Source organism: Misgurnus anguillicaudatus, chromosome 6 (genome assembly GCF_027580225.2).
Source record: "Misgurnus anguillicaudatus chromosome 6, ASM2758022v2, whole genome shotgun sequence".
In the NCBI taxonomy this organism is placed as follows: Eukaryota; Metazoa; Chordata; class Actinopteri; order Cypriniformes; family Cobitidae; genus Misgurnus; species Misgurnus anguillicaudatus.
In genome coordinates, this window is record NC_073342.2 from 32,784,102 (window position 1) to 32,806,661 (window position 22,560).

Consider the following 22,560-nt stretch of genomic DNA (forward strand, 5'->3'; position numbering starts at 1 on the left):
ATCGTGACTCTTAATCGATGGTCCTAAATAGTTTTCTAACAGTGTCAGAAATTCAGCATGATGAATGCACAGTGTGTTTAAATGTGTCGCAGTATTTGTTTAGCAGTAGTGCATGCTTATGAAGATGCGTTAACATCGCAGTCGTCGTAGCATAAGATTCAGTAAGTGTCATCATCGTACAGTCTGCATGCTTCTTGTACCCAACTTTAAACGCTCCATGTCGCACATCATGATAAGGTACAGTAATGATCTTATAGGATGGCAAAAATCCTGCAGTGTATCCCAGGCTTTACTCTATTTAACAATTTGCTCTTCTGATCCAAAATATACAATCACACAATCTGTGGACTTTTTACAATGACCTGTTTTCAGTCAAGGGAGGAGATTGTCCAAGCAGAAGAAAATAAGTAACTTACATTTGTAAATATCCTGCTGACATCACACTGGACATTATAGGATGTGATGTCACAACGCTTCACCTGAATACAGCAATGCAGCATTTAGTCCAAGTAATTAAACTGAGTAACAAAAGAAAGGACATCGATTTACTGAAGGAACAGAAATAAGAGCCGAAAATCATCCAATCGATGATGACTCCTGACAAAGACTCTCGTTAGAACTTTAGCTTCCATGACTTCAGTTTGATTCACTCGATTCCAATTTTTAAATCTGATCTTTAGGATTGACTTTTCACATCATATTCATGAGCGATGAAATGAGACTCTTTTGTTCAGGATGACATGAAGTGATCTGCATCAGTTGCCGTGGCAACCGTTTGAGCATCCGCATGACATGAGGGCACCTGTCAGAGATTTTCTCTCAGCTGTAAACATTATTTACGTGTTCTCTTCCTTATCAACCCTTTTAATGCATGTATTTAAAAGTTACATAATGAAGACACACATGATAAAAGTCTCACAGCTAAACGTTTGTTGTTGTTAGATGTGAAAGTCTTGTGGTCAATTATAGAGTAACTTCACTTGTAGGACTCACAGAGAAACCAGAGAAAAATACTTCATAATTCTGTATTCAGTCTTTCTGGTAGCAATAAAACATTTCTCTCCATAGCAGCCATCATGCCGGTATAATCAGTTTGTCTGTTATATAACAACATCATTTATGTACACATTGGAAAAAGGTTGCCTTTGTGGTAACAGCACAAGATATGATGACTGTACTAAAGACCACATGGCCAAACTCAGGGCCGGCGCTGCCCTCCAAATGCTAAGTGCAGTAACTACGCAATCACTGAAAAAGCGGCTATCACGTCCTTTGTTTCCTGCTTAGCGAAACCTGCATACAAATGATTGTAATGTAAAAATAAACTTAAAGCTTTCTGCGTATTAACGTCATTTCGGCACAGATAGAAATTACAACTAGCTGCCAATAACTTACTGTAGATTTTACATTTATGTTATTTACTGGCAACAGTTTGTTCAAAGTTAAATGAACATGAAACATTTTCAGTCTTTATCTTCTACAGTAACTTACTGGCAACCAGCTGCATAATTACAGCTAATTTTTTACAATGGTTTAACAGTTGTGGTTTTGCATCATTTCTAATTATATTTCAACATAAATTTAATCAATTTGTTAACTTGATAAAAAGAAAAGTAATGGGGGAAAAACATGATAACTGTATGCTTAAATGATTTCACACAGGATAGAAAAACACTTTATGACACTCTCGCACTATTCTCAAAATTAAAGGGTTGCAAAATATATTTTACCTCAGGCCTCCAAATATCTAAAACTGGCCCTGGCCAAACTTTATTTAACTTTAAAGATTATTTGCACACTTCTGCATCATTTGAAATATTGTGTCTTCGTCATGGTTTTTACAGGAAAAGTGACCCAGATGCAGGATATGGGTAAACTAAGGACTCTTATTATGACAGAAAAACAAACTCCCTCAAGGGGGTAAAACAAGGCAATGACAAAGACAGACAATATACAAGACTACACTACACTGAGACAGGGACAAGACTGGAACACTACTCTTAACAACTTGTCTCTTGACTTCTAGTTTATAGGAACAAACGCAGGGACAAAACAAATCAGCACAAGACAGCAAACACCAAGGCATTAAATAGGGGAAAACTAAACTAGGGAACAAGAACACACAGGTGAAGGGAGTTAACCAATAATGAATAATTAATGTGGAGACAAGGCATGGCAGCACACTACCCAAACAAAGGCCATGTGCTGTGACACAAAACATGCGTACCGCCACGATCCTGCCACATGAATAACTATGAATACTATGACATACTGGCAGGATCATGACAGTCTTTTTTATCTTTTTTCAAATCGAATAGTTCCTAAATGCTTAAAGGTTTGAAGTTTTTTGAACTTGTGCTCCTGAATAAGAAGTGTTTATTTAAATGATAATTCCTTGCATTCATATGGAGATGATTTGTGTCAGTGTGTTTGAACATTTCATTTGGTCTTTTTTAGATCTGTCATCAGAGGAGAATGCGTTCAGATTCTTCAGATGTACACAAGAGAGTTCAGGTTGTTAGATACATAATGATCAATAAAGCTATTAGGGGCACTGCCCTTTGAAGGGAGTAAGGCACAGGGATGCTCACTTCTGTTTGGGAAATGCCCATTATTGCAGTGCATTGTGGGGTTGAATGATGGCACTCAATAATGTCCACTGTGATTTTGAACACTACTAAATAAGGATGTTCCCTAAAATAGTGCATCATTTAAGGGTATAGGGGACTATTTGAGACACAAAAACTGCTGTTTTCTATTTATCGCGTGCATCCAGTTCCATCACATGCTGCTCATAATGAAGCTCCGCCCCCGTGTGTAAACCTGTAGTGCTCTAAATCAACATCAATCTCACACTTTACCCAGGTGTAGGTTACTGCTTAACTAGTTTGAGAACCAGAATGTTTAAATACTTTTGGTCTTAGTATTGGTTGTCTTTTGAAATGTTTTTGCTATCCTTTTGCATGCTCATATTTTGTAATCTAATGTAATGTCATTCAGAAATGTTAGTACTGTATGTGTCTTTGGAGTGACTCGATACTATAAAACTCTTAATCAAACAAAGAAAATGAATAGATTTGTAACCCAGTTTATGAAAACCCTGCTTTTTGATTACAGTTTTCTACATAAAATCATCCTACATAATTTTGTTAAAATATAACCTTGATATCTTTAATATTGACTGAGTAAGATCAAGCGAACTTTAATGCTCTAAATCTCATCATTAGATTGTAAGACACAACTTTTCTGCTGTAATCTTCATGTTTTCACAGATTAATGATTAGACACTGAACTGTCTGTTATGTTTATTACATCTTCAAAGGTCAAAGTCTCTGACTGCTTCACAGACAGGTGATCTGAATCTTGATCGTTTTGAAGCATTTGGAGAAAGATGGAAATCTCAGTGTCTCTCTGATCTCTCCAAACCCAACACTTTATTTCATCCATAATATCTATATTCTTTCATTTGTATATATAATTCTTTAATGTATTTGTTCCCATTACGATGAACTGGACATGGTCGTTTCAGTGTGTACCTACCCTGATGTTGTGGTATACCATTAAGCTTCATAGGACACTGCAGAGGATGCAGGTTCAGAGAAAGGACGAATGGATGGATGTTTCCATTATTTGGTACCTATAGTATAAAGTTTTCATAAACTTAACCAAATACTACCAGGTGTGTGGCAACAAACACATGCGATGGTGTAGCCTACAACTGAAGGTGCCCAAATGTGTGCACAGAGACGGAAGAGCGACTCCTCCTTCATTTGGGAGGTGCCACATGTTTTATAAAGCCTGACGGAGCGCATCAGTGCCACAGACACAGAGAGCAAGCGAGAAAATGATCGAGGCGATGTTGTGTGTGCACGAGACGCGTGTCCGTCCGTGGAGCTTTCATTGAATTCTTAGCGTATCCACTGTGAGCGCGTAAAAGAATGCAGGGGCTCCACAGATCGGTGCAGCTCCGCGCTCCCGACACCGAGTTGTGGTTAGCGGAGAGACTAGCGGAGTACCACAACCAGAGCGCTTTTCTTAACGGATCCGAGCTGAACCGCTTTAGCAACCTGGAGGACATCGACGTGGCCGGGGACGGTTCGCCGGAGCTGCGCATCATGATGGCCATAGTGTACTCGGTGGTGTGCGCGATGGGTCTGGTGGGGAACCTGCTGGTGTTTTTCCTGATGAAAGTGAGACAGGGCAGGAAGAAGTCCACGATTAACTTCTTCATCCTGAATCTGGCCGTCACGGACTTCCAGTTCGTACTCGTTTTACCTTTCTGGGCCGTGGAACACGCGCTGGACTTCAACTGGCCATTTGGACACGCCATGTGCAAGATCGTCCTCACCGTCACCGTGATGAACGTGTACGCGAGCGCTTTCTTTCTGACAGCCATGAGCGTTACGCGTTACTGGTCCGTCGCATCCGCGCTCAAGGATCGAACGCGCAACAGAACGTGCTCGGTGAAGCTGGTGAGCGCGCTCCTGTGGGTCCTGGCCATCATCGCCACGGCGCCCACTACCATCTTCTCCACGGTGCGCAAGGTCAACGGCGTCAGACTGTGTCTGCTGAGCTTTCCTCATGCCCAATACTGGCTAGCGCTCTATCACGTGCAGAAGATCGTGGTGGCGTTCGTGATACCCATGCTGATCATCACCGTGTGTTATTTACTCCTGCTGCGTCTCATTCGGCAGAGGAGCATGAACAACAATCTCCCCAAACGCCAATCCAGAGTCACCAAATCCGTCACCATAGTGGTGCTGTCGTTCTTCATATGCTGGCTACCGAACCACGCCATCACCTTCTGGGGTGTCCTGGTTAAGTTGAACGTGGTTGAATTCGATAGGATCTTCTACATGCTTCATACGTACGTGTTCTCGGTGACCATCTGTTTGGCGACCACGAACAGCTGCTTGAACCCGGTGCTGTACTGTCTGATGCGCAGAGAGTTCCGAAAGATGTTAAAGGATTTCTTCTGGCGCATTTCATCTCCGACCATCGCCAACAGCTGTCGTGTCCGTCCGTTCTCCGGTAACGCGAAAGATCACGACGACAGCGGTGTCGGGATTCCACTCAATGTGATGGAAACCGAGCAGTTTAGACTCTCCGTGGTTAACGGGCAATGCGACGCGTTACCGTCCACAGAGTGCGCAATTAAAAGATAGATGCGTAAATATAACGCTGGACACTCGACCTACTGAGGAGAAAGGGAAACTCTTTGTTTTATAAAGATGTTATGCAACACTAACAAACATGAAATAATAATATTATATTAAGTGATGTTTCAGTTTATCCTGTGCCAAAATACGCGTTTGACTACAGTCACCGTTTATCCGCTTTGTGTTATTTTATGCTTCTGTCCACGTAAGCTGTTTTATTCAGTGCAAAATAACATTAAAATAGAGCTGCATTGCAGTTTTTGTATTTTTAAAGAGTTAATTAATGAAATCTGCTACCTAAAATGTCCATACATTCATTTTGTGGACATATGATAAACCAGTAAGCACTTATTGTAAATATATCAAATTTTGATCACAATTTTTTCATTTAAATACACAATAATTATACATGTAAATGACTTAAATAATAGTAATTATTGGCACCTCATTTTTATTTACATTTATGACAAAGAATATTGTTGTATTGTGTAAAAAGAAATGTGTCATTTCATTGATGAACACCCTGTAAATGAATTTATTGCCTGGAAATTCTGAAATGATTAAAATGTATTGTTCATTTGGCGTGTAATAAAGGTGTGTAAACGTAAAGGTGATGGTCTGAGAGGAAATGAATGTAAACAGTGTTACTGTCTTGTCCATTTGAAGGGCATAATAAAATGTCTGTCTTATCACAGAAATGTTTGCTTTCTTCATAAACACAATAACCTTTACTGTTATTCCATCGTATTAACATTAGACAGCGGGTCAGAGGTTTATAAACCAAATCAACCTCACTCCACCGAAGGTCCAGAGTATCTTCTTTATTGTCTGAATGTAGACACACAAACCCATGCAAACAATAACATGACCATATGAGAATTTACCACCTTCTTTATGAGCTGAAGATGATTTGGTCAACAAACAGCGTATGAGAGACTTTGCTTGTGCTTCTTTAAATCATTTCAACATGTTTTGAATGTATAGTGTACATTGCTAGTTATATTTAGACATTTATTCTTTGCAAGTTGTGTTGAATCAAGATTTCTTTGCATCTGACACATCCAAGCACCTTATAGCACACGGTACAAAGCAATAACCTGATGTCTGTATCAGACAAACTTTATCAAATTAGTAAGAACAAGTATCTGTAAAGTTGAAGTACTAACTAACTATAAAAGACACGTCTGGTTAGTTTCTAAGCAATCCCACGGTTAGTTAATGATTAAAGCATTTTGCCAGGTGTTTATCAATGAAATATGATCATAGTTATGTCATTTTGTGTTGTTTTATAAGTCTTACTGGAATGTTTGCAGGATATAAAGGAACGCACTGAATTATGAGGGACGCACCCCAGGGAATTTCATAGTTTGATCAGCATTGACCGGCGGGAACAGCAATGAATTTTACAAACTCCTCATAGTCGATCCGTACGTCCGATATCTCGCCAGCTTCATTCAGAAGTTCATCCACTGTGAGGAGACACGTACACACAATCTTTACTGTTTCATGATTCATCATATACAGGTAAATGAGGAAAAAACAAAATGTTGGAGTAGATTTATCTTCTTGATTTGTAGGTCGTTCTATAAGTGTCATCAGTTTGACCTTAAGCACTGACACCAGGATGAAACCTGCTTCTTTGTGTCCATCGTCTTCATGGCCTCCAGGATCTCGGCTCGTGGGTTCTCCTGTTGGATCTGTTTGTGCATCATGCTGAGAAACGTGGAGAAGTTCCCCTCGCCGCTCTTATCTGGAAAAGACAAATGTTTGCAAAAGACTTAAGATACAAAGTGGAAAACAGCTGCTGTTTGATCACGTCTGTCAGATACATTTCATTTTCCCAACTTAGTACCAGGAGAAATGTTTTCCTTTCAATAAACAGGCAAAGTGAAAGTTTAGCTCTGTTCCTCTTCTATAAACCGTCTTTCAGCGTTCATTCTCCTTATCTGGATATACTGGGCACAGGGGTTTGGGATGGTTTTTGTTGCAAAAAGCAAAAGGCTCATGAGAACAGATGTTACGTGGCTGTCAGGCAGTTATATTAAACATTTACAGTGTGATCAGATGTTACCTGTCATGCAGTTATATTAAACATTTACAGTGTGATCAGATGTTATCTGTCAGGAATTTGTTAAACCATATGTGAGCTCTGTAGATTCCCCTTAAAAGGATTTAAGTCTCCTGATTTGAAGGAATAAGTCTTGGCAAGTTTGCAAATGAATTCTATTCTGGTATATTACAAATGAATTGGTGAGTTATTGGACTGGCTGGGGTGCACATTTGCTTGTGTAACAGTACACGACCCACTATGTAAACATTGGTAGGCATCAGTAATAACATCAACTCCTTCTGACAGGACGAGGTAATTAAATGTGTCCCATACTTGCCGCTCCATATATAAACGATTGATGGGACAATATGAGACTATCCAAGCGTTGTACGAAGTTTTCTCCGTGCTCCTAATTTAAAACATTTACAGCAGCAGCGTTATTTGTCATTTTGCTAAAGTTATAGTGAACTACTAACAATCTTCTGACTACTAAACTAGCTACCGAATGCGCCGTGGCATGTTAGCGGAAGCCGGTTGACAAACTGCGGAAGAGCGAATTATTAAAAAGGGGCGTGGTGGCGGAATGAGGTGAATACTCTTTCATAACAATCTTTTGAATTCTGCTTGAGTCTCGAGCGCCAGGATTGTAAAAAGTGTGTTTGCATTACATCACTTTTAAATTACTGAATGGATTGATCACATATGAGGGTTTATAAACTAACTATGGACTAAGAAACAGTTATCTTTTGCAATAAATTAAGACGTCGCTTTCTCAGAGTCATCAGGAGCTGATCCCAAGTGTATATCTGGTAGCTGTTGGTGTATGTACTGGTAAAGTGCTCTGCAACTGAATGTAACACATGCAATATCAACCCTGTGTAAAGTAGGTATGGACCGGTATAAGATTCTGGCGGTATGATAACCTTTAGCAAAATACCACAGTTTTATGGTCTGGCGGTATTGACATTGAAACACTAAAATGTGTTATTTTCAAATGCCAGGTAAAAAGTAAAGCCTTTAAATTATAATATGCTTTAAAAATATATTTAACATTTTTGTAATGTATATTAAATGTAAACATCAAATCAATCACATGACTTCATGATTTAATGAATTTGTATAAACACAGCTCCTACCTGGGGTATCACAAAACATTTTAGTGGTTTTGAAACCTTCACTGTTTAAAACCTCCGTATACCTTGAAACCGGTAACAGGCCCATGCCTAGTGTAAAGCTGACAAAGATGGTTGTTTCTCAGCAGAGATATGTACATTTGTGCCAGCTGAACACAATGGAGCAGTTTCTCGGACAGGGTTTACAGGACTAGGCCTTAATTATATTAGGACATTTTAATCTTGATGGCACTTATATATGTTGAGGTATGTTAGTACAAGGTGTTTTTAAATTATTGTAGCTCAAATATGCATTTTAGCCTGGGGCCAGTATAAGCCCTGTCCAGGAAAGCGCACCATTGTTTTCTCATATCAGATGTAGGTTGCTTCAGGTTGATTTGTGATTTTAAAGTGTAGTTGTGGTCAGAGACGGATGGATCATCACATTGTGTTTCTGCATCAGTGTTCAGGAACATCACACTATCATCCTCACTGTTGTCCACTGCATCACAGACACGCATCAATGTATCTATGAAAATAATAACCATAAACATTTTTATATGAGGGAAAAGTGGAAGACTTGTAAAAAGGGATTAATGATCACTAGTCTAATCGTATGTTATTCTGTGTTATCATCATTCAGTTTGGATTTGATGTACTTTTTTTACAAAGTAGCTAATATTGCCATTGTGACAAAAAGAAGCTAGTAAATAGTGTTGGGAAGTCATTCGTTCGCAAACGACACAGTGATGCAGGTCCATATGTATTAAATCCTGAAAGATCCTGATTTCTTTATAATGGCAGACTGAGTGTGCAAACGGCCCACAGCTCAAGTTTAAAGCAACACCAAAGAGTTTTTTTTTACCTTAAAGTAACGTTTCCAAAAAAGATTCAGTGGTTCATCCCCTCGAAAAAGGGTGAACAGCACTTTCACATTCGCTTTGCAGCTCTCTATCGGCCAAAACCGCACTAAAGAAGTTTCCAACCGTCGGGTCGTGATCCTGTAGTGTGAAGTGTGAGTGAAAACTACAAAAACTTGCTTTACGGCAGAACTACAATCCAATCAGAGCCAGCTATGCTGCAGTATTTACGTTTACGACAGTGGTAATGAACAATTACGCTTCTAACCTGTAGGGGGAGCAAAGAGCAAAAACTCTTTAGTGTTGCTTGCTTTAACACCTGGATATTTCTTCTGTAACTTCTGTAAGTACAAATTCTACAGAAGGATCAGACAGATTTAATTTGACAGAAAACCTCTACCAGAGACCTCACTGTCATGGCTACAAGGAGATGAAGATCTGACTGTTTGATGTATATTTACCACTGTCACAAGCATTCAGATACAGCAAATACAGAAATATCTTCAAGTGTCTCTCAATGAGCTTAAATCAAAGAATATCACAAACAATTCAAGAGACATTAAATATTATTTATAATACAATTATTATTCCTGCTGTATAGTAACTTGACTCTGACCTTAAATGAACAGCATAATAAATGAAGTAAAACTGCCTGATAGCAAAAGCATTGTTCTCTGACCTGAGAACAGCTTCATTATATTACAGTTTTAGTCAGTGGGACATCTCTTCCATGTTATCAATCATACAAAATCAATTCAGCCAAAAACTGCAGACTCGGTTCATTCAGAAGTTCAACCTCAGTGAAAATGTCTGCCAGATATTGTTGCTGGTGTTATTCATTCTCAACAGGATAAGTCATTCATCTTCTCAACGGCATCCATCTGCTCAGCTCATAAATCTCACACTGCTTCTGAATTCTTTTGGCCTTTGGCTGTACTCAAAAGTCTCACAATGATAAATGTCACACTGAAAAAGTGTTTAAATAAAACAAAGCAGCGCTTAAACAAAAGACATTCATTCTGAATCTGGACTCAATGTAATATGAAGCAGAATACTGGAGGTCTGTCACTGAGAATTTAACATTTTTTATAAAATAAATCCATAATAACAAGCAGATTTCACCAGATGACAGGCACTGATAGAAAATTCTTTATTATTGAACTATATTAAGATCCCATCAGAGATGAGTTGTGTTCTTGCATTATAATGCATCATTACAATCAAACTAAAGTTTGCTCTTTATTATAAAATAAAATAAAATAAAATAAAATAAAATAAAATAAAATAAAATAAAATAAAATAAAATAAAATAAAATAAAATAAAATAAAATAAAATAAAATAAAATAAAATAAAATAAAGTTAATGTATATTAAGAAATAGCAGCATAATTTATGTAAAGAAATGTAATGCTATACTCCAGCGTATAATGAAAATTACCCCATGATTCACTCACCACACAGTCATCCTCAATGTACATGATTATCTTATTTCAGACAAAAACGTTCTTGCTTTTCCGAGCTTTATAACGGTAGTAAACACACTCTAAAGATAAAAGGTTTTAAATATGACAAAATAAGGGTTCTTCTTCAGCTTGTAACAATATCACAACCCACAAACAAATAATAAGCAAAGTGTCCCATTCTGTTCTAAACATTGGTGTTTCATATTTAAGGGCAGTCAATGCAATTGGGGAAAGATATAAATGTAATCTGTATTTAAAGCAACACATGAATATAATTAAAAATATCCTATATTCTGATGTAATCTCTTTTGTAACAACATTTCAAAATTTTTATAAGTTACTGTCAATTAATTGCACATTTTTTCTTGGTAACTGCATGTAACTGATAAGTTAGAAGGAGTGTGCACTGGAACAGATGGACGTCTTGTATTTTACTAGATTCATTAATGTATAAATCCATACATTCATTCATTTTTGCTGCGTTATTTGGTTGGTTGCAAACATTTTGGGTCATAGCACTTTACCTCACTTTTACCAGCAGAGGTCCTCCTCGAGCTATATTGGTTCAAGAAATACTAGAGGACTTTTATTATATAACAGACGCCAGATGACTTACGTTTTTTATTGCAAGAGTCAGTTCCAAACATTCATGGATGACATAAATACAATAAAAGTATAAAGTAGGGAAGTAAGGCAACTATTAGAACAATGAACAAAAAGCAAAGAAAAATGAAGCGATTTATGTAACATTCATCAGGTCATTATACAGATTCACAAATTTGACACATTTTGGGTTATTAATCTTCTTTAGTGTCATAATTAAATAATTAAGGTCATAAATATATATATATATATTTAATTTTGGGAACTGTTGAAGAAAATTTACATTTATAAAACCGGCTGACTTCCGTAAGACGCGCTACATGTTATCGGTGACGTCACTTCCTAGTGTCGCACTGGCAGAGGTGAAAAGAAACAAACAGATTAAGCGCAAAATCGAGTCTTATTTTTAATTTTTTTTAGCGAAATGCTTATCGCGTTTAAATGAGCAGAGCAGATGAACATCTACAGAAGCAAAGAGTGAACAGAGCATTAAATTGAAGTTTAACTGGCGAGTAAAATCGTTTCTTACTGTAGTCAATGTGTATCTCAACATTTAATTGAACAGATTCAACGCAATGTTGCATAGTTAAAGAAACGTAACGTTAATCGCATTATAACAAGCAACAAATCAGAGAGATCAAGTGTAGTGGCAGTAGTTTCGAGTGGGATCGTATTAACTCTCGTGTTTTATTCACATATATCCACATTGTTTTATTATAGATTCGCTATAATGACTATTAGACGAAGTCTCGTTACACTTCATATGTAAGCTGTTCAGCTGAGCTGGGTGTTTTTTTTAATGGGAGGCAGTTTGAGCTGCTCTGAGATCAGTGGGAGTATCTTACCCAGATGGCGGAGGTACCGGCTCTGGCCCGGTTGGAGTCCCTGGCCCGGTATGTGCACAAAGCAGCGAGTGAAGGAAGAGTCTTGACCCTGGCTGCCCTTCTGCTGAACCACTCGACGGTTCAGACCCGGTTTCTGCTCGAGGATGTGACTCAGGTCGCGGGTCAGAGGTCAACACCTCTCATTATAGCTGCTCGGAATGGACACGAGAAGGTGGTTCGGCTTCTGTTGGATCATTATAAAGTGGACACAGAACAGACGGGAACTGTCAGGTTTGACGGGTGAGTTATAGGCGAGATGGCTCTGTTTTTTTATATTTGGGTTTTATAGACCACCACTTATAACAACCCTAATAAATTAAACCGAGAAAACTCAGTTAATCTGATGCGTCTATCAGAAATGATTACTGGCTTTTGTTAGGAAAAGTATTGATAACACTGTCTATACTATATATACTGTCATAGCATTCAAATGTCACGTGTTGGGGTGCGTTCACACCAGAAGCGAATGAAGCGTTTATATTGGGGTGTTTGACCCGCGCGAATTATGCTAATTTCACTCGCGAATGATGCAAATTTCACATGCAAATGACACAAGTTATCTCAAATGTTCAAGCATCCAACTACGTGTAAATAGCGTAATTTGTTCAGTTAATTTGTGTCTGGTGTGAACTCACAGTCAGAGATTATTTCACGATAGTCTCGCTTCTGTCTCTTGTAGGTATATCATTGATGGAGCGACGGCCCTGTGGTGCGCAGCTGGCGCGGGACATTTTGAGGTGGTGCGCCTGCTCGTCTCGCACGGTGCCAACGTAAATCACACCACGCTAACAAACTCCACCCCGCTTAGGGCAGCGTGCTTCGACGGCCGACTGGACATCGTACGATACCTCGTCGAGCACGACGCAGACTTTAGCATCGCCAATAAGTACGACAACACATGCTTGATGATAGCCGCCTACAAGGGCCACACCGACGTCGTTTACTTCCTGCTGGAACGCGGCGCGGATCCCAACGCCAAAGCTCACTGCGGGGCCACCGCACTGCACTTTGCCGCAGAGGCCGGGCATCTGGACATCGTGAGGGAACTGGTTAGGTGTAAGGCGGCGATGGTGGTGAACGGTCACGGCATGACGCCTCTGAAGGTCGCGGCGGAGAGCTGCAAGGCGGACGTCGTGGAGCTGTTGCTCTCTCATACGGACTGCGATGTACCCAGCCGCATAGAGGCTTTAGAACTGCTCGGGGCGTCTTTCGCCAACGACCGGGAGAATTACGACATTCTTAAGACATACCACTACCTCTACCTGGCCATGCTGGAACGCCACCGGGATCCCGAGAGAGCCGTCGCCAAGGAGTTGCCACCGGCGGCGGAAGCGTACGGGAGGAGGCCTGAGTGCCGGACGCTTCAGGACCTGGAGGTCATTAGGCACGACCGGGACGCGCTGCACATGGAGGGCCTGATGATCCGGGAAAGGATTCTGGGTGCGGACAACATCGACGTTTCGCATCCCATAATATACCGCGGCGCCGTCTACGCCGACAACATGGAGTTCGAGCAGTGCATCAGGCTGTGGTTGCACGCCCTGCATCTGCGTCAGCAGGGAAATCGCAGCACGCACAAAGACCTCTTGAGATTCGCGCAAGTCTTCTCTCAGATGGTGCATTTAAAGGAGCCGGTCCGAGCGGTGGACGTGGAGCAGGTTCTGCGCGCCAGCGTCCTGGAAATCCGTCGCAGCATCGCTCGGATGCACGGCGCCACCGATGCCGAGTCCGCTGCCGCCTCTGAGAGTTACGAGTCCAACATCTTCACCTTCCTCTACCTGGTGTGCATCGCCACGAAGACGCAGCGCAGCGAAGAGGAAAGCGCTCGCATCAACAAACAGATCTACGACTTGATCCGACTGGACCCGCGCTCCAGAGAGGGCTTGTCGCTTTTGCACCTGGCGGCCAGCTCCAGCACGCCCGTAGACGACTTTCACACCAACGACGTGTGCAGCTTCCCGAACGCACAAGTGACCAAGCTGCTCATAGACTGCGGCGCACAGGTGAACGCTGTCGACCGTGAAGGCAACAGCCCGCTTCATCTCATAGTACAATACAACCGGCCTATCAGCGACTTCCTCACGCTGCACTCCATCATCATCAGCCTCGTGGAAGCAGGAGCTCACACCGACATGACAAACAAACAGAAGAAGACTCCGCTGGATAAGAGCACGACCGGCGTTTCGGAAATCCTGCTGAAGACTCAGATGAAGATGAGTCTGAAATGTCTGGCGGCTCGTGCCGTACAACAACATCAGATTTTGTATCGAGATCAGATCCCTAAAAGCCTGGAGGAGTTTGTGGAATTTCACTGAGCTCTGTAGTTTTCTGTAAAATGGTGCTGAGATCTTCTGAATGACTCCTGACAGGCCGTTTAGGTTTAGGACCTTTATTGTTTACAGATCTGCACATTCATAATGTTCGTAAACGTACACCCTGCATCTTTTTATATTATAGGAACAGACAACTTTGGAGATATTGACACTTTTTAGTTTTTTTTATAATAGATCAGAAAGGATGTTGGTACTGATGGACATTGGTTAAACTCTTTTCTTTTCTCCTCTCGACGAGGGTTTTACGGAGTGTGAATGTTTAATAGAGAACGGCTCTTTTTCTAATAAGCTGCTGCTCTTTTGTCAACTTTTTCTTAACATGTTTTTATAAAAGGTTTATTTAAAAGTAAAAGTCTATTTCTATTTTATGAGGACTCAATAGCTCCTAAAACTCTTCCGTGCCAGACGTTTTATTTGAATACTAAAATGTGCCTGTAAGCCAGAGATTTATTATTATTGTTTTAATTATTGTTATTATTATTATTTTTAGTGCTTTATATTTTTGTTATAACATGAAGCCACTGTAAAGCTGTTAGCAGGTCTGTAATATTGACCTCAACAAACACAACATGCTGGAACTCACGGGGCCTTAAACTGTATTGTGTGTGCGTGTGTGTGTGTGTGTGTGTGTGTGTGTGTGTGTGTGTGTGTGTGTTAGAGCCAGCATGTCTTCCTGCATTAGCTGTCTGTGTGCATTTGAATGCATGTTTACATGTGGTGGAATCTCAATGCTGAGACTTTTAATCCTTTGTGATTATTTTTTGGTTATTGGTGAATGTTTTGTGTCAGTGTTTTTATTCTCAAACCAAATCAATGAAGATTAAACACAATAATTAAATATGTCTATGTGGTTCTGCATGCTTCTTTGCTTAACATTAGCTTTTGTTATCTTTTATAAGTACACTGAACAAAACTTTTCTTTTTGCCCAAATTTTTCATGAGCTGATTTCTTGTACACAAATTTCTTTCAAATATTGTTCACAAATCTGTGTTAACCCCTGTACACACCAAAAGATAATCCGTCTGAATTTGGGCTGATTTTCCCCATTTTGGCAATCAATGTGATGGTTGAATTAATTATGGTAGGAGATCTCTGCTAGATTCCTGTGTTCACAGTCGAAACTAGTGTGTTTGTAAAGTTAATCTGATGGTCTGCTGTCATGACCACATACTGGCACTCCACACAATAGGAACAAAAGTGTTTAATCATTTTTTATTATGTTTGTGGTCTCTTACATTTTGAAAATCCGATAAGACTTCTGTTGTGTTCCTAGCTTTAGTGAGCACTTCTCTTTTGTTGAGATAATCTATCCACCTCACAGGTGTGTCATATCAAGATGATGATTAGACCGCATGATTATTGCACAGGTGGGCCTTAGGCTGGCCACAATAAAAGGCTGCTATAAATGTGCAGTTTTATCTCAAACCACAATGCTACAGATGTTGCTTTGAGGTTAGCTCATCATGAATATTGGATGCATTTATAATTTGGGTCAGTGTAGTTTCACAACAAGTTTACCACATAAACACACTTTAGTTTGACAGTTTTCTACATTTTTGAAGATTTATAAAGTCATCACGCTTATACAATAACATGAATGGAAATATGAAAACTTGTAGAGAGTAAAATTTTATACTGATGCTTTTACTGATGCTCATTTGAATGGATTCAGGTACATATAATGAGACAAAATGCAAGATTTAAACTATTCAAATGTGTGCTGGATATTTTGTGTTTTGTTGGTTTGGCTTTGCCTGGTAAAGCATATTTACTGCAGATACAGATCTGATTTGTTATGATGGATTATTATTAGAAGCTGTGCAGTATGAAGTCTCTCTTAAATTGTTACCTAGGTTTTGAAATCAAAAGCAAATGTTTTGCTAATTTTATTTAGTGGTTTAACAATTTAGCTTTCTCTTATGGGTTTATGATTCTCACAACTAGTGTTATTGAGCAGAATTCAGTACACACACACACACACACACACACACACAAGTTCTAATAAAACACTTTTCAAGTAGTTCACACAGTGCTTTTATTGAGATCTCATATGCAGGTTTATATAAATATTTAAGTTTCCTTTACAAGTGCAATTGTATGATCTTCTCCTTTCACGCATGAAGAAAACATTTAGTTTTCTGTAATCTCTATACAATAAAATCTGAACAAAACTTTTCTTTTTGCCCAAATTTTTCATGAGCTGATTTCTTGTACACAAATTTCTTTCAAATATTGTTCACAAATCTGTGTAAATCTGTGTTAACCCCTGTACACACCAAAAGATAATCCGTCTGAATTTGGGCTGATTTTCCCCATTTTGGCAATCCTATAATGTGATGGTTGAATTAATTATAGTATGAGATCTCTGCTAGATTCCTGTGTTCACAGTCGAAACTAGTGTGTTTGTAAAGTTAATCTGATGGTCTGCTGTCATGACCACATACTGGCACTCCACACAATAGGAACAAAAGTGTTAAATCATCTTTTATCATGATTGTGGTCTCTAAAGCCCGGGATACACTGCACGATAATTGGCTGTCCCAGACGAAAGATTGCCATTGTGAAACTATCGTCGCAATTTCTGTGATCGTGGCTCTCCATCGGTGGTCCTACGTCGTACAGTGAGAGAGGTTCAAAGATGGACGTTTTCCCGGTCTTGCATCCAAAGATAGCCTACGATAGTTTTCTGGCAGTGTCAGAAAACTATTTTATTTAGTGGTTTAACAATTTAGCTTTCTCTTATGGGTTTATGATTCTCACAACTAGTGTTATTGAGCAGAATTCAGTACACACACACACACACACGTATATTTCAGTTATAATAAAACACTTTTCAAGTAGTTCACACAGTGCTTTTATTCAGATCTCATATGCAGGTTTATATAAATATTTAAGTTTCCTTTACAAGTGCAATTGTACGATCTTCTCCTTTCACACATGAAGAAAACATTTAGTTTTCTGTAATCTCTATACAATAAAATCTGTCACATCAAGTTAAGGACAACAGAATTAAAGTAAGTGACTGTAAAATGGTCACTGTGTCTTATAAAGTGAATGATACTGACAGTCAAATCCTGCAGTCTGATAAACTTCATTTAAAACAATATTCATATTTATTTCTGAATATATTTATAGTATTCATGTCCTCAGATTGGCATCATGAAAATGTGTACATTTATTTAAAATAAAGCAGGATCATTTCATCTTTAAAATGTGCGCTTTTATACATACAATCAGTATTTGTCAATTGTAACTTAAAACCAGTTAGAAAAATGTCAATGTTATTTATTATTTCAACTTCTTTTAAGCACCGTTGATTTCTAAATACATCAGTTTCAAATGATGAAAACAAATACATGTTTTCTCATCCAGAAATCTTTTATAGGTAGCGTGTATACTGTATAAATATTGATGCCTGGACACAAAAGCATAATTTTAACTCTTGAACAGATCTTGAAAGTGACAAAAAAAACTTGCATTAAGGTGCATGAAATGAATAATCTTAGGATTAAATATTTAATTATTGTTTAACATTATGGCTAAACTATTTACAAACTTCAAGTTTACAATGTGCAAATGCATTAGGCTGAATTTATGCTATAGCAAATCAAACACTGCAATGCTGTAAGGATATGTGTCACAATCTGAGGTTTGTAAAATAATACACAAATATTTTCATCTGTCTGTGGTGGATTTAATTGTTTGTCAGCTCTTTTCACTGAGGAGGCTCTTATTTTTTGACTTCTTTTTATTTGATTTGTTTATTTCTCTTAGACTGGCTTCAGTTAAAGCCTTGTATGAAAGCATTTTCACATTTATTTAAATTAGCACAGCAGATCGGCCAAAGGAAAGCGATCTGATTGGTTCCTTGTCAGAGTGCAGGAGGGCGTAGCAGTGCATGAGAGCAGCTGATTGGTTGATTGCTGCAGAGATCCGCTCGTCTCTAGAGAGTCCCTGAGTGATTGGCTATAGAGGAGGTCGTGATGCGGTTGCTATGACATTACCGATCCTCTGCGCTCTTCTCATTGGTCACCTGTTCATCTCTCTTTCTCTTCTGCCTGTGAAAAAATCCAAGCTGTGGAGAGAAAGTGATTTAGTTTAATGTTAGATGGGTCCTGTTTAGTGTTTATTGTGTACACTTTCTTTCATTTGCAAATTTGGTTCTACTAACTAAAACAATTTTTTTCTAAAATCAGCTGTTGGCTATTTATTTAAATGACCTTATAAACACAGAATTTAACACTCTTAGAAATGTGTGTCTTATATTTTACAATAAATAAAGAATTTAATTTGATGACACTGAACGTTTTTCATAATATTATCCCTGGAAAATGTTCCCGACCTTCCAGAGGGCCAGAATCAGCAGGGCGAGAAGCTGCAGTCCACCCAGAGAGCTTCCAATGATCACCCAGATGGGAATTCTGAACTCTTCTTCCTTTCTGATCTCCAGAATTATCTACAGCATCACAAATCCAAAGGCTAAAATCAAATACTTATGAGATCTGATACACAAACTCATACAAATAAAGATCGGATCGTATTATACACAAACATACAACAAAAAATACGTTCAACGTGTAGGTTTCAGTTTGGTTTAACCCTTGTTACTTTGGTTTTGAATATGTTACACTGCAAAAAAACTGCAAAAAAAAAAAAAAAAGATTTTCAAGAAAAAAATTCTTAGTATTTTTGTCTTGTTTTCAGAATTTTTTTCCCTAAAAATTCTTAAATTAAGATGCTTTTTCTTGATGAGCAAAATGATCCAAGAAAATAAGTCTAGTTTTTACACCAAAAATATCAAATTTAAGTGATTTTGTGCATAAAACAAGCAAAAAAATCTGCCAATGGGGTAAGCAAATTTTTCTTGAATTTAGTGTTTAAGAAAAATGTTTTCTTAAATGTAAGAATTTTTAAATATTCTTACTGAAAACAAAACAAAAATACTAAGAATTTCTTTTTTTGAAAATCATTTTTTTGCAGTGCATGTACTATATTTGGAATATAAGACTTTCAGTGATTTTAAGTTGTGCACTGCAAAAAATGACTTTCATACTTGTTATTTGTAATGAAAACAAGACAAAAATACTAAAACATTATTAAAATCAAGATGCATTTACTTTTTTTTGCATTTTTAGTTTTATGCTTTTAATTTATTTATTTTATTTTTTTTTAGAAAAAAATACAGTTAAGTGATTTTTACCTTAAAACATATCTGCCAATGGGGTAAGAAAAAAATCTTGAATTTTTTTCATAAACACTTGCTCATCAAGAAAATGCATCTTAATTTATGACATTTTAGATATTTGTACTAAAAACAAGACGAAATACTAAGTTAGAAAGTCATTTTTTGCAGTGTGTTGATATTTTCTTGCTTTAATATTTGTATTGTGTGATAATCATTTTATAAAAGCAATAAGGGACACGAGGCTGTGCTGTACCATGAATAAGTCAAAACTAAAAGGGTTGCACACCTCTCGTAGCTTATTACATATTTATACTAAATGTGATGATTTTTGTTTTAATGTTGGGTGATATTTTGGGACATGTTGAAAGGTTTGTCAGTCAGAAGAGGGCAGCGTTACATTGATTTTCAGAAGGCTCAGATCATTATAATGTTTCTCTAATCATTTGGTCTTGATCGAGCATGAGTTTGACTTGACTGATGATCTGAAGATACTCACATATCTCACAGGTCGTTCCTCATGAAGAAACATCGGACTGGACGAGCTCAGCTCCACCGCTGCTGTTATCATCAACTCCAGCTTTTTAAACTTCATCTGAAGAACCAAAACAATCATGACAAATCTAAAAAAAAAAACCCATAGCACATCCGCTTAAAGGTGCAGTGTGTAGATTTTAGCGGCATCTAGCAGTGAGATTGTGAATTGCATCCAACGGCTCAGTCCACCATTCATCGAAACACATAGAGAAGCTACAGTAGCCGCCAAAGGACAAACATGTTGTTGTACAGTAGTGATAAAACACACTCTGTACAGTAGTTTGTCTATTTAGGATAACTGTAGAAACATGGCATCACAAAATGGCGACTTCCATGTAAGGGGACCATCTGTGTATGTAGATAAAAACGTCTCATTCTAAGGTAATAAACACTTAACAGTTGATTATGTAAGGTCTTTATACACCCTTGATAATTTAGTTTTGTATATTATATTGCATTTCTGTCAAGAGATACTTCTAAAAGTTACATACTGCACCTTTAATATGCTTATAAAGTGTGTTTCTGAGAACAGTTAATCAGGTCAGCTCTAACCAGGTTAACCATCCCCAACACTCTCAACCCAACACTGGACACAAGAGCTGAGAAGTGTCCTGAAAGAGAAACTCATATCTGAGATGGTGTGAATATTGAGGAATCCGGTCGCAGTGACGGTCACATCTCTCTGAGGATACAGATTAATTCTGCACTGAGCAAATAATTCATCACTGATGAAGGACGACGAGTTCTGTGAACACAAACACACCAAACCTCATCACATCACATCACATCACATTTGGAAACAGAAGATGCCAGAAAGGAAACTGTGATCGTCGCTCCAGGGCTAAAAATGAAAAACAAACGACTTCTTTATTTCCATTCCAGAGATGAAGTTTCATCTTCAACCCCAATCATTGCTTGTGTAATCTTAAAGCAAACACTAAAGCAGCAGGTCTGAGATATTTTCAGAAGCACCGGTACATTCTGTTATTGACTTTCTCAACAGATGGAAGTAATTAATCCATCATAAGTGAAGAGTAAAACCCAACGTTTACCATGTGTGGCTTGAGCGAGTGATCCTCATGAGAAGAAGAGCCAGCAGTGATGACACGTGGAACATTACAATGAGATCCAAACATCTGAGAAGAGAAAACTCACATCACACATCACATTACTAAAAACACCATTACTTTACTCTAGTTATACTGTGGTACTGTAAAGTCATCATACTGCAGTCTACAATATTAATGATTATCTGGTTTCTGTACTGTAGGATTTTCAAGGTAATTAAAGGAATACCACAAACTCTTCTCATACCACAGTACCATGATTAAAAATACAGAAATAAATGATTGAAATAAAATACTGAAGTTTGAATCCACCTGATCAATGTCTAGATCTGAGATGTGCAGGAGAGATTCAGGATTTCTCATCACAGTAAAGACATTAAGTGTGAGGAGAAGATCAGATATGGGAAACAAACCAAGATTCTGGATCTGCAAAAGAAAAACCCAGGAGTTTGGACAGAGATTCTAAAATTTCTAAAATAAATGTGTTTTAAGAAGCCAAAGAAAATCTTTACTTTATTGAAAGACGGTGTATGAAATATTAAACTCTGAAGAATATTTATCAAGTCTTGCACACCTGATAGGACAGATTGAAACCTGGACCCATTCCGATCGGAAAACTCTCAGCAAGACCAGGTTTAATCTCAAAACGGGATGGATTGGAATCTCTAATGAGAAAAAAACATGAATCTTCTTTCAATCTAATATACAGCAGCGGGGGCGACAGCTGGTGACTTCTCTTCTGAGTGGCGCGAATTCAAAATATGTGTTTGTCGCATCGTGAACCATGTGCATCACGCGTCATGTTAAAATACATGTCTGCTGCACACGCGTGGAAAGGGTTTATGATAAAAGAGATGGTCACAAAATCTTCACAAGACAGTAACTTAAAACTAAACTCTGATTCCACATGAGATTAAAGGGGCCATTGCATGAAAATGTCAGCATTGCCACTTTGTAGGTGTAAGCAAAAATAGGTCATTGAAATTTGGCTTTCATTATGATGTCATAAGGATATCGTATTAGAATAATACCGCCCCCTTAATCTGCACTATCCAACCACTGCACTGCCATTTAGTGCAGCGAGAAAGAGAGAGAAAAGTAGGACTTGACAGCACAATTGAGTTTCAATTACACCAAACCACCATCATTGTGATCAGTGTTTGCACTTCATCAGCTCATTTGAATTTTAAAAGACACACCCAAAACGACACATTTTTGCTCAAACCTACAAAGTGGCAATGCTGACAATTTCACGATATGACCCCTTTAAGGGAGTATCTGGCAAACGCGAGCATTACTTTTATCATAA

The 22,560-nt window shown here is 38.3% G+C and overlaps 4 protein-coding genes across 4 annotated transcripts in view; 2 read left to right on the forward strand and 2 right to left on the reverse strand.

Moving 5' to 3' along the window:
• Positions 1-3,829: 3,829 nt before the first annotated feature.
• rxfp3.3b (relaxin family peptide receptor 3.3b) lies at positions 3,830-5,857 on the forward strand. Its single transcript, XM_055192622.2, has one exon. The coding sequence runs from the start codon at positions 3,939-3,941 to the stop codon at positions 5,163-5,165; it is 1,227 nt and encodes a 408-aa protein (XP_055048597.2). The 5' UTR covers positions 3,830-3,938; the 3' UTR covers positions 5,166-5,857.
• A 108-nt stretch (positions 5,858-5,965) lies between these two features.
• On the reverse strand, positions 5,966-13,285 carry calml4b (calmodulin-like 4b). Its single transcript, XM_073868312.1, has 5 exons — positions 12,980-13,285; positions 12,093-12,225; positions 8,767-8,850; positions 6,765-6,909; positions 5,966-6,628 (listed from the first exon to the last, which is right to left on the reverse strand). Exons 1-5 carry the CDS (start codon positions 13,283-13,285, stop codon positions 6,622-6,624), a joined length of 675 nt encoding a protein of 224 aa, XP_073724413.1. The 3' UTR covers positions 5,966-6,621.
• On the forward strand, positions 11,564-15,306 carry fem1b (fem-1 homolog b). The gene is made up of 2 exons (XM_055192621.2): positions 11,564-12,371; positions 12,811-15,306. Exons 1-2 carry the CDS (start codon positions 12,097-12,099, stop codon positions 14,444-14,446), a joined length of 1,911 nt encoding a protein of 636 aa, XP_055048596.1. The 5' UTR covers positions 11,564-12,096; the 3' UTR covers positions 14,447-15,306.
• A 1,997-nt stretch (positions 15,307-17,303) lies between these two features.
• The window catches only part of itga11b (integrin, alpha 11b), a 29,929-nt gene continuing 24,672 nt past the window's right edge, over positions 17,304-22,560 (reverse strand). The window contains exons 24-30 of the mRNA XM_073869042.1: positions 21,826-21,916; positions 21,564-21,677; positions 21,237-21,320; positions 20,809-20,929; positions 20,147-20,238; positions 18,808-18,921; positions 17,304-18,540 (exon numbers count right to left, since the gene is read on the reverse strand). Coding sequence (XP_073725143.1) covers positions 18,466-18,540; positions 18,808-18,921; positions 20,147-20,238; positions 20,809-20,929; positions 21,237-21,320; positions 21,564-21,677; positions 21,826-21,916 — 691 coding nt within the window. The 3' untranslated portion in view covers positions 17,304-18,465. The remainder of the gene's footprint in view (positions 18,541-18,807; positions 18,922-20,146; positions 20,239-20,808; positions 20,930-21,236; positions 21,321-21,563; positions 21,678-21,825; positions 21,917-22,560) is intronic.

Bases quoted from the DNA above. Each gene is read 5' to 3' on its own strand.
- rxfp3.3b (XM_055192622.2), top strand. From the start codon at position 3,939: ATGCAGGGGCTCCACAGATCGGTGCAGCTCCGCGCTCCCGACACCGAG.
- fem1b (XM_055192621.2), top strand. From the start codon at position 12,097: ATGGCGGAGGTACCGGCTCTGGCCCGGTTGGAGTCCCTGGCCCGGTAT. The intron at 12,372-12,810 runs GTGAGTTATAGG...TGTCTCTTGTAG, and splicing joins GGAACTGTCAGGTTTGACGG to GTATATCATTGATGGAGCGA.
- calml4b (XM_073868312.1), bottom strand. From the start codon at position 13,285: ATGAGAGAGCAACAGCTCCACGACGTCCGCCTTGCAGCTCTCCGCCGC. The intron at 12,226-12,979 runs GTATCGTACGAT...ATCCTCGAGCAG, and splicing joins TCTGCGTCGTGCTCGACGAG to AAACCGGGTCTGAACCGTCG. The intron at 6,910-8,766 runs GTGATGATCCAT...TGTCTTTTCCAG, and splicing joins CACTGATGCAGAAACACAAT to ATAAGAGCGGCGAGGGGAAC.